General features: G+C 37.4%; 1 protein-coding gene across 2 annotated transcripts in view; it reads right to left on the reverse strand.

Moving 5' to 3' along the window:
- Positions 1 to 1,593: 1,593 nt before the first annotated feature.
- LOC128692267 (uncharacterized) overlaps positions 1,594 to 15,094 on the reverse strand; it is a 122,487-nt gene continuing 108,986 nt past the window's right edge. The window contains exons 3-6 of one of the 2 annotated variants that reach the window (XM_070096288.1): positions 14,056 to 14,256; positions 12,384 to 12,554; positions 5,737 to 5,830; positions 1,594 to 3,535 (exon numbers count right to left, since the gene is read on the reverse strand). In XM_070096288.1, coding sequence (XP_069952389.1) covers positions 2,878 to 3,535; positions 5,737 to 5,830; positions 12,384 to 12,554; positions 14,056 to 14,256 — 1,124 coding nt within the window. In that variant the 3' untranslated portion in view covers positions 1,594 to 2,877. Of the gene's footprint in view, positions 3,536 to 5,736; positions 5,831 to 12,371; positions 12,555 to 14,055; positions 14,257 to 15,094 lie in introns of both variants that reach the window. The other variant, XM_070096286.1, reaches the window with a different exon arrangement.

Below are 15,094 nucleotides of genomic sequence, written 5' to 3' on the forward strand. Positions count from 1 at the left end.
CTCTCCTCTCCTATTTTTAACTGAGAAATCCATTTGTTCTCTAGGCTTTATATATATATATATATATATATATATATATATATATATATATATATATATATATATATATATATATATATATATATATGTGTATATATATATATATACATATGTGTGTGTATGTGTGTGTGTGTACGCACACACAAATCGTAATGAATGACTACTAATAAATAAACAAGAATGGGCGGGGATTCGAACCGTGGGTCATTCATACAGAGGCCCAACATTGTATCCACTCACCCATCACTATTTATTAATGTTTCCTCTTTTTTATTTTATTTTAGCTTTGTGATGTCCTGTTTATGTTTATTTCTGTAGATTACCAATAAATAATTTTCCCACAATATTTATCTGTATGTAAACAATAATTACGCAAGATTTTGATAATGAAAAACGGACATAACTATTTTATTGAATGTATTTGGTGGAGAGAGAAAGAAGTTAGAATGTTCCTTGAGCAATGCATCAATGTTTTTATTAACATCTGGAACAAATGTTTTCTGATGTGTCAACACGGACAGAGGATGATGACAAGACATATCAGAACAATAACACAATAACCCACAGAAGGTAATGAGATATATAACTATATCGCCAGAATAAATCAACGACGATAAAACAAAAATGAAATTCATCAGTTAAGTGAGGCAGATGACTGCATTTACAATATCGATTGTTCAGGACCATTATGCAATATTTATCCCATTGCCTGAGTTCAAACCTTTGTGTACAGAGATATGCCAGAGACACTGTGAACCATATTATAAACCCGAGGGGAACTATTGGTCCTACAATAGTTTTCCGTTGCCAACGTTCAAACAGATAGTTACTTTTGTGGTCAGGGACACGACAGTCACTTTGAACCATATTGTACACCAGAGATGAACTACTGGTAGTTTAGTTCCTATTATTTATTCCTGATCAATTAAGCAACTGGCAGGAATTTATTCACAGTTATATACCAATACTGTTTCTTAGTAAGTACAATAAAATTTACAAGCTTTGTGGAAAATGATTGTGAGGTGCAGAATTGTAATGCAGAATTATTCAGACAGCTTGGACTATGCTTATGCTTGAGTGCCAGTAGTGCGTCAGGTGAAGTGTAAACTGGGTCTCATAATCCTTCCACAACCCTGCTGGAACTCAGTGGGATATCACTGGTTCGTTTTCCTGTTGCCTGGTTGGTAGTAGAGTGAAAAGCAAGTGAGCCTGAGACAAATTAGATCTTCATTTTAATTCTCGTAAATATTCAAAAAAATCAAATGAGGAGATACATGCATACACACACACACACACAACAGTGAAGATGCGGGGCCAGGAGCTATGACTCGACCCCTGCAACCACATATAGGTGAGTACGTACACACACACACACACACACACACAGAGGAGCTCGGACTCGACCACCGCAACCTCAACTAGGTGAGTACACACACACACACACACACACACACACACACACACACACATATATATATATATATATATATATATATATATATATATATATATATATATATATATATATATATATATATCTATATATATATATATATTAAATAATGGATGTGCCTGTTGTTCTTAACTGTCTTACGCATTCCTCTACAAAGAGAATAGCTCAAGTGTTTCCATCTACTCGTGGCCATGACCTTGACATTTGCAATAATGTAAATATACAATTTTAAATTTGAACTTCTTGCAGATTTCAAATTAGCGTGTCAGGTTTGCCAAGCACAAAAACATACAACTTTTACTTCCTGGTCTGGTAAAATATTTTATAATATGAACTGGAACCTCTACAGACAATGAATCTCTTTATTAACTGTATAGTTTACACAATAAACAGTATATAAGAGAAGCTTGATTCGTAGGTGCATTAACACACACACACACATATATGTTAGGAAGTATTTCTTCAGCCACAGAGTAGTCAGGAAGTGGAATAGTTTGGGAAGCGATGTAGTGGAGGCAGGATCCATACATAGCTTTAAGCAGAGGTATGATGAAGCTCACGGATCAGGGAGAGTGACCTAGTAGCGACCAGTGAAGAGGCGGGGCCAGGAGCTTGGACTCGACCCCTGCAACCTCAACTAGGTGAGTACAACTAGGTGAGTACAACTAGGTGAGTACACACACACACACACACACACACACACACACATACACAGACACACACACACACACACACACACACATACACAAACTGTTCTTTTGCTGTTTTCTTTTTTTTGGCACTGAATTATGTATAAAGAATTGTTTTCTTTCGTAGTTGATGAAATGTTTTGTTTAGGTTTCCCTTCCTTCTCTCTTGATGCACCAGAATGCAAGTAGTGTTATGAACTTTGAGGTCCGGTAAACCACGTAAATTTCCTTTATATTTTCTTTCGAACTTTCTCGTAAACTAGTTTTCCGAGTTTACTCATGTTCCTGTGTAAGCAAATGTACTAGATAAATTTTTCTTTCATTTCTTTTCTTTTTCATTTTTAAAATTAATTTTGTCTTCTGCTCTGGACAGTTTTTCTGTGAGTGGAGGCGTCTGTGTTGTGGATATGGTATTTGTTTTATCAGTTGCATTTCTCACATATATGTCCTGCATACTGTTTTCTATATAGGATCCTCCGGCATTTTTACACCTTCATGCACTGTTCTCATATTCTCACACAATCGCCAGGTATCACCCAGTGCTCGTACTCTTTCAAACACAGGTCGTTCACCTCTGTATGTCCCCCAACACAAAAGTATCATATTCTTTATCCCGTCACAAGGCAGTTAGTCCCTTACTCTATATCTTTTATTTTCTCCCCAGACACTACAGTATTCTCTAGCTCTTTGTCTCCCTTACACAGTAGTCTCTCGGGTGTCTTTCCTTATCTCTAAGGCTAGCTTGCATGCATTGTTGCTCTGACTCCTGAAGCTTGCTGCCGTTCCATTCTGCCTTGTCATCCTCTCGTTCTCCTTTCTGCAGCCGAACGCATGACGAAACCCTTGTAGGAACTTTTTGTTCATAAAGCAGTAGGTGATGGGATTGCAGCAGGAGGAGGCATAGGATAGAAGGTGCATGAAGGATATGCCGAAGGATCCCAGAGCTCTATAGACCTGCTCGGGGATGTACAGGCACATGATATTGACGACAAAGATAGGCGTCCAGCATAGGAAGAATTCAAGGACAACTACGAATAACATTTTGATTACGTGCTTCTTCGCTTCGATACTCTTCTCCAGGTGGGTGCTACGGAGGCGCTTGAAGCCATTCTTGGGTTCCTTCCACTGTGGGGACTCAAAGTTACCGTTCTCTCTCACAGACTCTACGTGCCACTTGTAGCTCTGGCACTCTCTCCTGTGAAGGCAGGTATGTGGACCCGCCTCCTGATCAGCTAAAGGGTTGTGGGTGTGATCGGTGCGAGCATCGTGGACGTGACCGACTTCGGTAGTGTCATTCCTCTCAGGCTGTCCGCAGTGCTCGCATATCCTTGTCTGCGCTGGGATCTTGCGGAACCTAATAGAACATGGAAGTGATTATTGCTGAAGAATTTAAGTCACAATACCTAGAATGGCGTACAATGTATATTAAACCACAAACTGGAAATAAAAACTGAATGTTTTGATTAATTCTTAAATACTGACTTACGACATTTTAATCGTCCAGAAGGAACTGAAATATCTCTCAGTTTTCGCTTCAGTTTCTGAATATTTTTTTCTACTCTGTTTACATCCTAAATAAAATTTTACTGAAATGTACTCTAGAAATCATATAAACACAGAAACAGAGAGATAAATAAGCACAGAAACGAGCAGATATACGGGGGAAAGAAATCCAAAAAGTATGAATTGCAAATTCTTAACTTCATGAAATATAGGCAGTGCAACTCAATGAATAAAAATAGTGAAAGAAAATATCTTTTACATAACTGCATATACGGAAAACACGTTTTATGAGGACTGAGACCTAAGCTTCAACATAACTTCAACTCAACAAGTCACCTTTGTAAACTTAAGACCAAATATTCAAAAGAGACTTTATTTCTTCAGTCTAAAGAAGAATGCTTCCTTCGTAGATTATTTCTTCCTTTATATAACAAATAAAGCTTACTACTACTTAAAGCTCTAGATAAATGCAGCTTTCAGTTTTAATTTTATCGTTCAATGAATGAGAGATATTGAGAGATATTAGTTCAGCTTAAACTTTATTACAGTTTACTACTTCAATTTTAAGATGTATGAAGCTTATTTATTCAATATGAAGATGATTACAGCTTAATACTATAATTTTAAGAGGACTGCTGCTTAATACTGACATCTTAAGAAGAATGCATCTTAATGCTGTCTCATTTTATGATTAATGCAGTTTGCTAGAGAAATGTTCATAAGATCAAATCTTACCAACAAAACAAAATGTCACAATGCAGTGACTGAAACAATACACAAATAACTCAAGTTACGACATTTCGGTCCGACATGGACCATTAAGTAGTCTCTCACTGTGTACAAATCGGACCGAAACGTCGTCATAAGTCTCAGTGTCCTATTTGCGGGTTATTGTGTACTCTAAATTAGCCTTATAATGAAGCAAGGTTGCTATTGTAGACCTTTGAGAGGAAAATAGCTGATAAGGGAAGCCTCGTGATGAATTACGATTGTGCTGTCAACTTTAATCCTAAAAGAAAAAAAATATTACGGTAACATGAAAGTGAAGAAGCATTGTTTTTACGGTTTATCTACGATACATGAAGCCTACTGCTACGTAATTTCTGCAACATTATTATTACTCTGTAATTAAGTAATGAGTGTAGCCTTAATGTGAATAAAGACAGGTGTTCTATTTACCATTTGTTCATCATATCTAGTGTAGCTTTATAACTAGTGAATCTTTCTTTTTTCTAGTTCTTAGATTTCAAAAACTAGAATTACAATGAATTAAAACTTACAGTCTCAAAATGGGTAATACTTAAAATTAAAAATCAAACACTAAAAATGAAAAAACTGCAAGCTTTAAAATATATAAAGCTGAATACTTTGAGAATAAACAAGTCTATGTAGGAGTTAGGGAAGAGGCCTAGGGTAACAGGAAGGGAAGAGGCCTAGGGTAACAGGAAGGGAAGTAGCCTAGGGTAACAGGAAGGGAAGAGGCCTAGGGTAACAGGAAGGGAAGAGGCCTAGGGTAACAGGAAGGGAAGTAGCCTAGGGTAACAGGAAGGGAAGTAGCCTAGGGTAACAGGAAGGGAAGTAGCCTAGGGTAACAGGAAGGGAAGTAGCCTAGGGTAACAGGAAGGGAAGTAGCCTAGGGTAACAGGAAGGGAAGTAGCCTAGGGTAACAGGAAGGGAAGTAGCCTAGGGTAACAGGAAGGGAAGTAGCCTAGGGTAACAGGAGGGAAAGAGGCCTAGGGTAACAGGAAGGGAAGTAGCCTAGGGTAACAGGAAGGGAAGTAGCCTAGGGTAACAGGAAGGGAAGTAGCCTAGGGTAACAGGAAGGGAAGTAGCCTAGGGTAACAGAAGGGGAAGAAGCTTAGAGTAACAAAAAGGGAAGAGGCCTAGAGTAATAGGAAGAGGGCTAGGGTAGTGATAGGGAAGCAGCTGAGGGTAGTAGGCAGGGAAGAAGTCTAGGTGAGTAGGCAGTGAAGAAGCCTACGGTAGTAAGCCGTTAAGGAGTCTAGGTTAGCAGAAACCGAATAAGTAAACAGTAGCATGAAGGAAGCCTACCTTATAGAGATCTTGGAGGTGTGTTTACGGGAGTTCTTGCTCCTCAAACTCTGCTGAACCATCGCTAAACCATTGAGATCAGTCAGCGAGATCACTGTGGGAGAGAGAGAGACAGCCTCACCTATATTTTATTTTCATCCCACCTCAATGTGTCTAAATTGTGTTGTGGGGCTGTGAGAAAGAGTACCGGAAAGTATGGAGAGACACTGTCTGTTTATAAATAATATATATATATATATATATATATATATATATATATATATATATATATATATATATATATATATATATATATATATATACATATATATATATATATACAGAACTTGCGATCTTGGCTTAAATAGCAACGCTCATCTTGCCATATTGGACAAGTGAAAATTTGTGTATATATATATATATATATATATACTATATATATTTAAAACATATATATATATATATTGTTATAATATATATATTCTTTTATATATATATTATTATTATATCTTTAGTATATTTTATTATCAAATGGCCGATTCCCACCAAGGCAGGGTGGCCGGAAAAAGAAAAACTTTCGCCATCATTTACTCCATCACTATATATATATATATATATACAATATATATATATATATATATATATATATATATATATATATATATATATATATATATATATATATACAATATATATATATATATATATATATATATATATATATATATATATATATATATATATATATATATATATATATATATATATATATATATATATATATATACATTATATATATATATATATATATATATATATATATATATATATATATATATATATATATATATTATTATTATTATTATCAAACTGGCCGATTCCCACCAAGGCAGGGTGGCCCGAAAAAGAAAAACTTTCGCCATCATTTACTCCATCACTGTCTTGCCAGAAGGGTGCTTTTCACTACAGTTTTTAAACTGCAACATTAACACCCCTCCTTCAGAGTGCAGGCACTGTACTTCCCATCTCCAGGACTCAAGTCCGGCCTGCCAGTTTCCCTGAACCCCTTCATAAATGTTACTTTGCTCACACTCCAACAGCACGTCAAGTATTAAAAATCATTTGTCTCCATTCACTCCTATAAAACACGCTCACGCATGCCTGCTGGAAGTCCAAGCCCCTCGCACACAAAACCTCCTTTACCCCCTCCCTCCAACCTTTCCTAGGCCGACCCCTACCCCGCCTTCCTTCCACTACAGACTGATACACTCTTGAAGTCACTCTGTTTCGCTCCATTCTCTCTACATGTCCGAACCACCTCAACAACCCTTCCTCAGCCCTCTGGACAACAGTTTTGGTAATCCCGCACCTCCTCCTAACTTCCAAACTACGAATTATCTGCATTATATTCACACCACACATGACATCTCCACTGCCTCCAGCCTTCTCCTCGCTGCAACATTCATCACCCATGCTTCACACCCATATAAGAGTGTTGGTAAAACTATACTCTCATACATTCCCCTCTTTGCGTCCAAGGACAAAGTTCTTTGTCTCCACAGACTCCTAAGTGCACCACTCACCCTTTTCCCCTCATCAATTCTATGATTCACCTCACCTTTCATAGACCCATCCGCTGACACGTCCACTCCCAAATATCTGAATACATTCACCTCCTCCATACTCTCTTCCTCCAATCTGATATCCAATCTTTCATCACCTAATCTTTTTGTTATCCTCATAACCTTACTCTTTCCTGTATTCACTTTTAATTTTCTTCTTTTGCACACACTACCAAATTCATCCACCAATCTCTGCAACTTCTCTTCAGAATCTCCCAAGAGCACAGTGTCATCAGCAAAGAGCAACTGTGACAACTCCCACTTTATGTGTGATTCTTTATCTTTTAACTCCTCTTGTCAAGACCCTCGCATTTACTTCTGTTACAACCCCATCTATAAATATATTAAACAACCACAGTGACATCACACATCCTTGTCTAAGGCCTACGTTTACTGGGAGATAATTTCCCTCTTTCCTACATACTCTAACTTGAGCCTCACTATCCTCGTAAAAACTCTTCACTACTTTCAGTAACCTACCTCCTACACCATACACCTGCAACATCTGCCACATTGCCCCCCTATCCACCCTGTCATACGCCTTTTCCAAATCCATAAATGCCACAAAGACCTCTTTAGCCTTATCTAAATACTGTTCACTTATATGTTTCACTGTAAACACTTGGTCCACACACCCCCTACCTTTCCTAAAGCCTCCTTGTTCATCTGCTATCCTATTCTCCGTCTTACTCTTAATTCTTTCAATAATAACTCTACCATACACTTTACCAGGTATACTCAACAGACTTATCCCCCTATAATTTTTGCACTCTCTTTTGTCCCCTTTGCCTTTATACAAAGGAACTATGCATGCTCTCTGCCAATCCCTAGGTACCTTACCCTCTTCCATACATTTATTAAATAATTGCACCAACCACTCCAAAACTATATCCCCACCTGCTTTTAACATTTCTATCTTTATCTCATCAATCCCGGCTGCCTTACCCCCTTTCATTTTACCTACTGCCTCACGAACTTCCCCCACACTCACAACTGGCTCTTCCTCACTCCTACAAGATCTTATTCCTCCTTGCCCTATACACGAAATCACAGCTTCCCTATCTTCATCAACATTTAACAATTCCTCAAAATATTCCCTCCATCTTCCCAATACCTCTAACTCTCCATTTAATAACTCTCCTCTCCTATTTTTAAATGACAAATCCATTTGTTCTCTAGGCTTCCTTAACTTGTTAATCTCACTCCAAAACTTTTTCTTATTTTCAACAAAATTTGTTGATAACATCTCACCCACCCTCTCATTTGCTCTCTTTTTACATTGCTTCACCACTCTCTTAACCTCTCTCTTTTTCTCCATATACTCTTCCCTCCTTGCATCACTTCTACTTTGTAAAAACTTCTCATATGCTAACTTTTTCTCCCTTACTACTCTCTTTACATCATCATTTCACCAATCGCTCCTCTTCCCTCCCACACCCACTTTCCTGTAGCCACAAACTTCTGCTGAACACTCTAACACTACATTTTTAAACCTACCCCATACCTCTTCGACCCCATTTCCTATGCTCTCATTAGCCCATCTATCCTCCAATAGCTGTTTATATCTTACCCTATCTGCCTCCTCTTTTAATTTATAAACCTTCACCTCTCTCTTCCCTGATGCTTCTATTCTCCTTGTATCCCATCTACCTTTTACTCTCAGTGTAGCTACAACTAGAAAGTGATCTGATATATCTGTGGCCCCTCGATAAACATGTACATCCTGAAGTCTACTCAACAGTCTTTTATCTACCAATACATAATCCAACAAACTACTGTCATTTCGCCCTACATCATATCTTGTATACTTATTTATCCTCTTTTTCTTAAGATATGTATTACCTATAACTAAACCCCTTTGTATACAAAGTTCAATCAAAGGGCTCCCATTATCATTTACACCTGGCACCCCAAACTTTCCTACCACACCCTCTCTAAAAGTTTCTCCTACTTTAGCATTCATGTCCCCTACCACAATTACTCTCTCACTTGGTTCAAAGGCTCCTATACATTCACTTAACATCTCCCAGAATCTCTCTCTCTCCTCTACATCCCTCTCTTCTCCAGGTGCATACATGCTTATTATGACCCACTTTTCGCATCCAACCTTTACTTTAATCCACATAATTCTTGAATTTACACATTCATATTTTCTTTTCTCCTTCCATAACTGATCCTTCAACATTACTGATACCCCTTCCTTTGCTGTAACTCTCTCAGATACTCCAGATTTAATCCCATTTATTTCCCCCCACTGAAACTCCCCTACCCCCTTCAGCTTTGTTTCGCTTAGGGCCAGGACATCCATCTTCTTTTCATTCATAACATCAGCAATCATCTGTTTCTTGTCATCCGCACTACATCCACGCACATTCAAGCATCCCAGTTTTATAAAGTTTTTCTTCTCTTTTTTAGTAAATGTCTACAGGAGAAGGGGTTACTAGCCCACATATATATATATATATATATATATATATATATATATATATATATATATATATATATATATATATATATATATATATATATATATATATTTATATATATATATATATATATATATATATATATATATATATTTATATATATATATATATATATATATATATATATATTTATATATATATATATATATATATATATATATATATATATATATATATATATATATATATATATATATATATATATATATATATATATATATATATATATATATCGAGAGAGAGAGAGAGAGGAAGAGAGAAAGAGAAAATACTTGCAGAAAAGAGCGACTGAACCAATGCCATTATTGAGAAATAGTTTTTTTCTGTCTTTTTTCTTAATCTTTCATACAGTCAGGGAGCAAAGTCTGACTTTTAAGGTGATTCGAGAAAAACGTTGTGGAGTGTCAATATTGTTTTTGGTGTTTTATGATTTTATTTCCTTTTTATGAAATCTCACAACCTGCTGTGGATCATTTTATTTTTTACTTTTAAAAATATTTTCTCATTTTTCATCAATCATGCTTGAAATTTTACCATGCAGAGTGTTTTACAATAATCTTCATTCGTACCTTTAGTTTGGTGTTTGATTTATTCATGCTTTGTTCTTCATCGTTTTTTTTTTATTCATGCATAATGTTTATTCATTCTTCCTTAATCATGCTCTATACAGGTGAGTGCATTTTTCTCGGTCATCGACTCTGAAACTCATGGTGCGTTACTCAAACCATTGCCTCAGTTTGTCCATGTGTCTTACTACTGTGTTCACTGCTCCATTTTGCCTCTGTTCTTGTGTCCTCTGGTAGTTTGTCTGGGTACCTTTCCCGGCTTGTCTGGTTCTATGACCATTGTCCCAGCTGGTCTAGGTCCCTCTGTCCTCCGAGTCAGCTTCTCTAGTTCCCTATGAACACTGTCCAAGCTGGTCTAGATCCCTCTGTCCTCAGTGTAAGCTTCTCCAAGTCCTTATGAATACTGTATCAGCATTCTCAGGTGTCTCTGACACCGCCATCAACTTACCTAGACCTGTCTGCCAGCTGCGTCAGCTTACCTAGATCTCTCTGACAGCTATATCAACTTTCCTAGATCTCTCTGATGAATGCGCTGGCTGTACCATGTCAATATTGACTTGTGAACTCCGAGTGATGCCCGAAGCCTCACGTTGAGAAATTTCCCCATCCCTCTAGTAATGTTAGCAGTCTCCACTATCTCCCCAGTAACGTTGTCAGTTTCCACTATCTCCCCAGTAACGTTGTCAGACGCCACTATCCCCCCAGTAACGTTGTCGGACTCCACTATCCCCCCAGTAACGTTGTCGGACTCCATCCCCCCAGTAACGTTATCGGACTCCACTATCCCCCCAGTAACGTTGTCAAACTCCACTACGCCCCAAACCACTAGTTAGACTCCAGTTCCTCCCCTCCCACTTCCCATAAGTACGTTGTCAGAACAAGTGGCCAGAATAGTTAGTATGCTTTGTTTTAAGGCATTTATTTCATTTGTGCACTGACACATCAAGTCTGCCAGTGCCAAGTTACCTTGAACATAAGTTAGGATTGTCACTTTTCCAAAATTCGCTGTATAAAATGCTCAACTCGGGTGGGTTATTCGGAGTAAGGAGTCGCCCGTAAAAGCCTAGACACACGTTACAGTACTGACAGGAATTTGGAGCCATTTAAAGTGATTCTGGACGACAGTGGGGCCTGACTCAACCGTAGGACTAAGCAAAATTTCTTGTCATTTACGAAGCTGATATTTCAGTTTGGTAAACCTATTTTATATACCTTGTATTAAAGGGACTTTATTAATCCGTCTTGCAGTGAAGAGACTTCAAATTAATGTGTCTTTTAACAGTGAAAAAGAGCGATTATCCGTTTCAAATCACTGAAATAAAAATTAGTTCATGCATAAGTGATACATCACATTAGGCTGTCAAGTGACAATTACATACCTCGAAATGTTTCTAGCCTCGTCATTAACCTCCTTAAGAGATTCTTGTATAAAAAACATTCGTGATAATATGCCAACTTCTGTAAGGATCAGTGTGCTGCATTAACATGCTATCAGCTGCGAGTAAAATCACCACTAAGAAAAACTTCGATCCAGTTTCATGACAGTATATCAAATGGAATCCTTAACTGAAGCCAGTAGAAACGAGAGAAGTACCATCATGGCACTGGATGAGCTGAGAGCCAGCTGGGACCTCATTTCCTAGAATGAACTGACTTTTAAGTGCTTTGCAGTGATTACCATTGGCAGGAACACAGATTAACAAGTCGAAAGGTTGGAACAAGTCTTATTGCACCAATTACAAATCTTGATTTGTCTGAAGGTCGTGGGATACTGCGGTCGCAACTTTTAATTGTGGTGGTTTTTCTATCATACTTTTGTTGTATTTGTGAAAATATCAAGAAAAGCAACAGTACCATGCATGTGCCCAACGCACCTGAATATACTAACATGCAGGATCATGCATGCAGTGAGGATGCACAAAGCTGGCGTATGCATGCAAGTGTTGTGCGTACATGGACGTACAGCGGTATGTGTGACGTACAGGAACGGGTACCTTGGCCGGTCTCACGCTCAAGCCGCATGCCGTGCCACAGAGAGATAATGATGGAGGAATAGGCGGCCACCATGATCACCAGCGGCACCAGCAGCAGACCTGCACACAGGAACATGCTGAACCCACGTTCTAGGTGGAGGCTCGGCCACATCTCCCGGCACTTGTGACGACCTGTGGGAATAGAGGCAGGGGTTAAGAAACACTGCTGCGTCTGGGTAAAGGGGAGAGGCAGTAGTCAAGTGTCTTCACTGCGTCTAAGTGTGAGAGAGAGAGGCAGTACTTAGGTAGCATTACTGCGTCTAAATGTTGGAGAGAGGCAGTAGTCAGGTGTCATTACTGTGTCTAAGTGTGGGGGAGACGCAGTAGTCAGGTGTCATTACTGCGTCTAAGTGGGGAGAGACAAGGCAAGAGTGAGACAATGCTGCTTTGATGTAGGAGGATAAAAATATATAGAATAAAAGTTACGCAATCGTTGGTGGAACAGTTCACAATTAATGTACAATATGGAAATGGAAAATTAACAACATTTCGGTCACGTTCTGAACCACTATTAACTTACGAGTCAGACAATACTCGAGAACGGACCTAAAAGTCTTCCAATTCCAATTACATTTTGTAGTTTAGTTGGGAAAGATAATTTAATTAATTTCTGTAAACATTCCAGTTTAAATAAAGCGAATTGCTTTCTCGGTGTGTAGTAAAGAGAGACTAAACATTTTCACAGGTTGATGACAGGTTTCAGGCAATAGGTCTTTTGGACAAGAGACCCCTGTTAAGGTAGGTCAACTAATCTTAGTGGTGGCAGAGTCAGTGTGTCGGGAGCTACTGTGAGGCAGCCATGGGAGAAACGTAGAAAGAAATCCGAAGCAAAATGTAAGAACATTCTTAACGTGTTACCTCTAGCCTTAAGATTTTTATGTTGTTGACTGGTATAAATATCACCTCTCCCGTTGGTGCTAACATGACAAAGAATTGTACTATTGCATTGCAAATCCTTGAAGTTTCGTCATGCTACATGTCTTCTTAGGCTGATCTCTTTCCCCTCTAAATAGTAGAGATTTTCCATTCATTTGCAACTGACGGAAATTTATGAAGGCAAATTACTTTAATAAAGAGAAACAAACATACTGAAAACAGTTATTAGGGAAGATACCTAGATACTTAGAGAGCAAGAAATCGCAGAAACAGGTTAAATTAGCAAAATAGAAAATTACTGTTAACAAGGAATTAGACCAAGTAGTATTATATGATGGGGTCTTCACCTGGTAGTATTGTGTCCAGGACACCTCGGCACCTGACCTTGAATTACAACTTGATTGCCAAGGATTATTATACTTAAGAACAATACATATGTTATTTAGGTTAGGTTAGGTTTAATTAGATTAGAGTAAAGCCAAATAATTTTTATAAACTAATTCTTACATGCAATAAGAACAAAAAATGCAGACGACAAAACCGGTACCCATTTTCTGTATAGGATAAGCATTACTTAAAAACCCAGCGTTCATAAATAGTAGTATAATGTCACAGTCTTTTTATTTAACGAGGTCCTGAGCTGACGTAAATACCCGACATTTACTTAGGAGGAGTGTGTTGCTATCTTACACACTTTCACGTTTTCGTGAAAGTGTGCAAGAAAACGAGCTAAATAAACATTATTAATCGGACTCACTGGTGTCCCCAACCGGCAGCAGCTGTGACAGCGCTGCTATGGGAGCCATGAAGACGAGGGAGAGTAACCACACCAGACTGATGATCTTGTAAGCGTGGGAGAGTGTCTGCCATCCTCTGGAGCGAAGAGGCTGGCATATAGCGTAGTATCTCTCAAGGGAGATGGCCACGAGTGTCCACACAGACACCGACACAGACACGGCTGGTTAGAGAGACACATACACACAGATGTTAGTTACTCACAGGAACACATATATGTATTAGTTACTCAAAGACACATAAACACATATTTTAGTTACTCATATACACACAGGAACAAAAATAACTTCAAGAAATATGGGACACGAAGGAAATTTTAGATATTTAAACAGATCTCAAAGACAGAATAGAGACATGGAAAAAACTTACAAAAACATAGGACACACACACACACACACAAACAAACAAAAGAGAATACACAAACACACTAACAGCAAGAATTTAACAGCAGCCATCAAAACAAAAACAATCTATGTGGACTAAACTCTGGTTGGGAAACACAAATACACTCTACATTCACAAACAGTTAAAATACACCATTTGTAAGTGATAAATAAAGCGTGAATTTAATCGTTCACATACATTGCCTTAATGTATAATAAAAAAAAATAATGGATTTTTATTAAAATATCTGAATCTGACAAAAATATTCCATGATATTAATTGTTGTCAAGGGAGTCGAAAATAATAAAATATGATAATAAAAAGTTTAAAGACTAAAACAAAATTACAGTAAGTCAGATTAGGTGTAGGAAAATAATATCATAATAACAAAACAGTAACAACAATAGCAACAAAAATATTACCTGTATTATTATTATTACTAGTAATAATAATAATAATGATAAGACCAACAACATCAATAATAATAATAATAATAATAATAATAATAATAATAATAATAATAATTATAATTATAATAACAGAAATAATAATAATAATAATAATAATAATAATAATAATAATAATAATAATAATAATAATAATAATAATAACAGAAA

This window comes from Cherax quadricarinatus, chromosome 53, assembly GCF_038502225.1.
Source record: "Cherax quadricarinatus isolate ZL_2023a chromosome 53, ASM3850222v1, whole genome shotgun sequence".
Lineage (NCBI taxonomy): Eukaryota > Metazoa > Arthropoda > Malacostraca > Decapoda > Parastacidae > Cherax > Cherax quadricarinatus.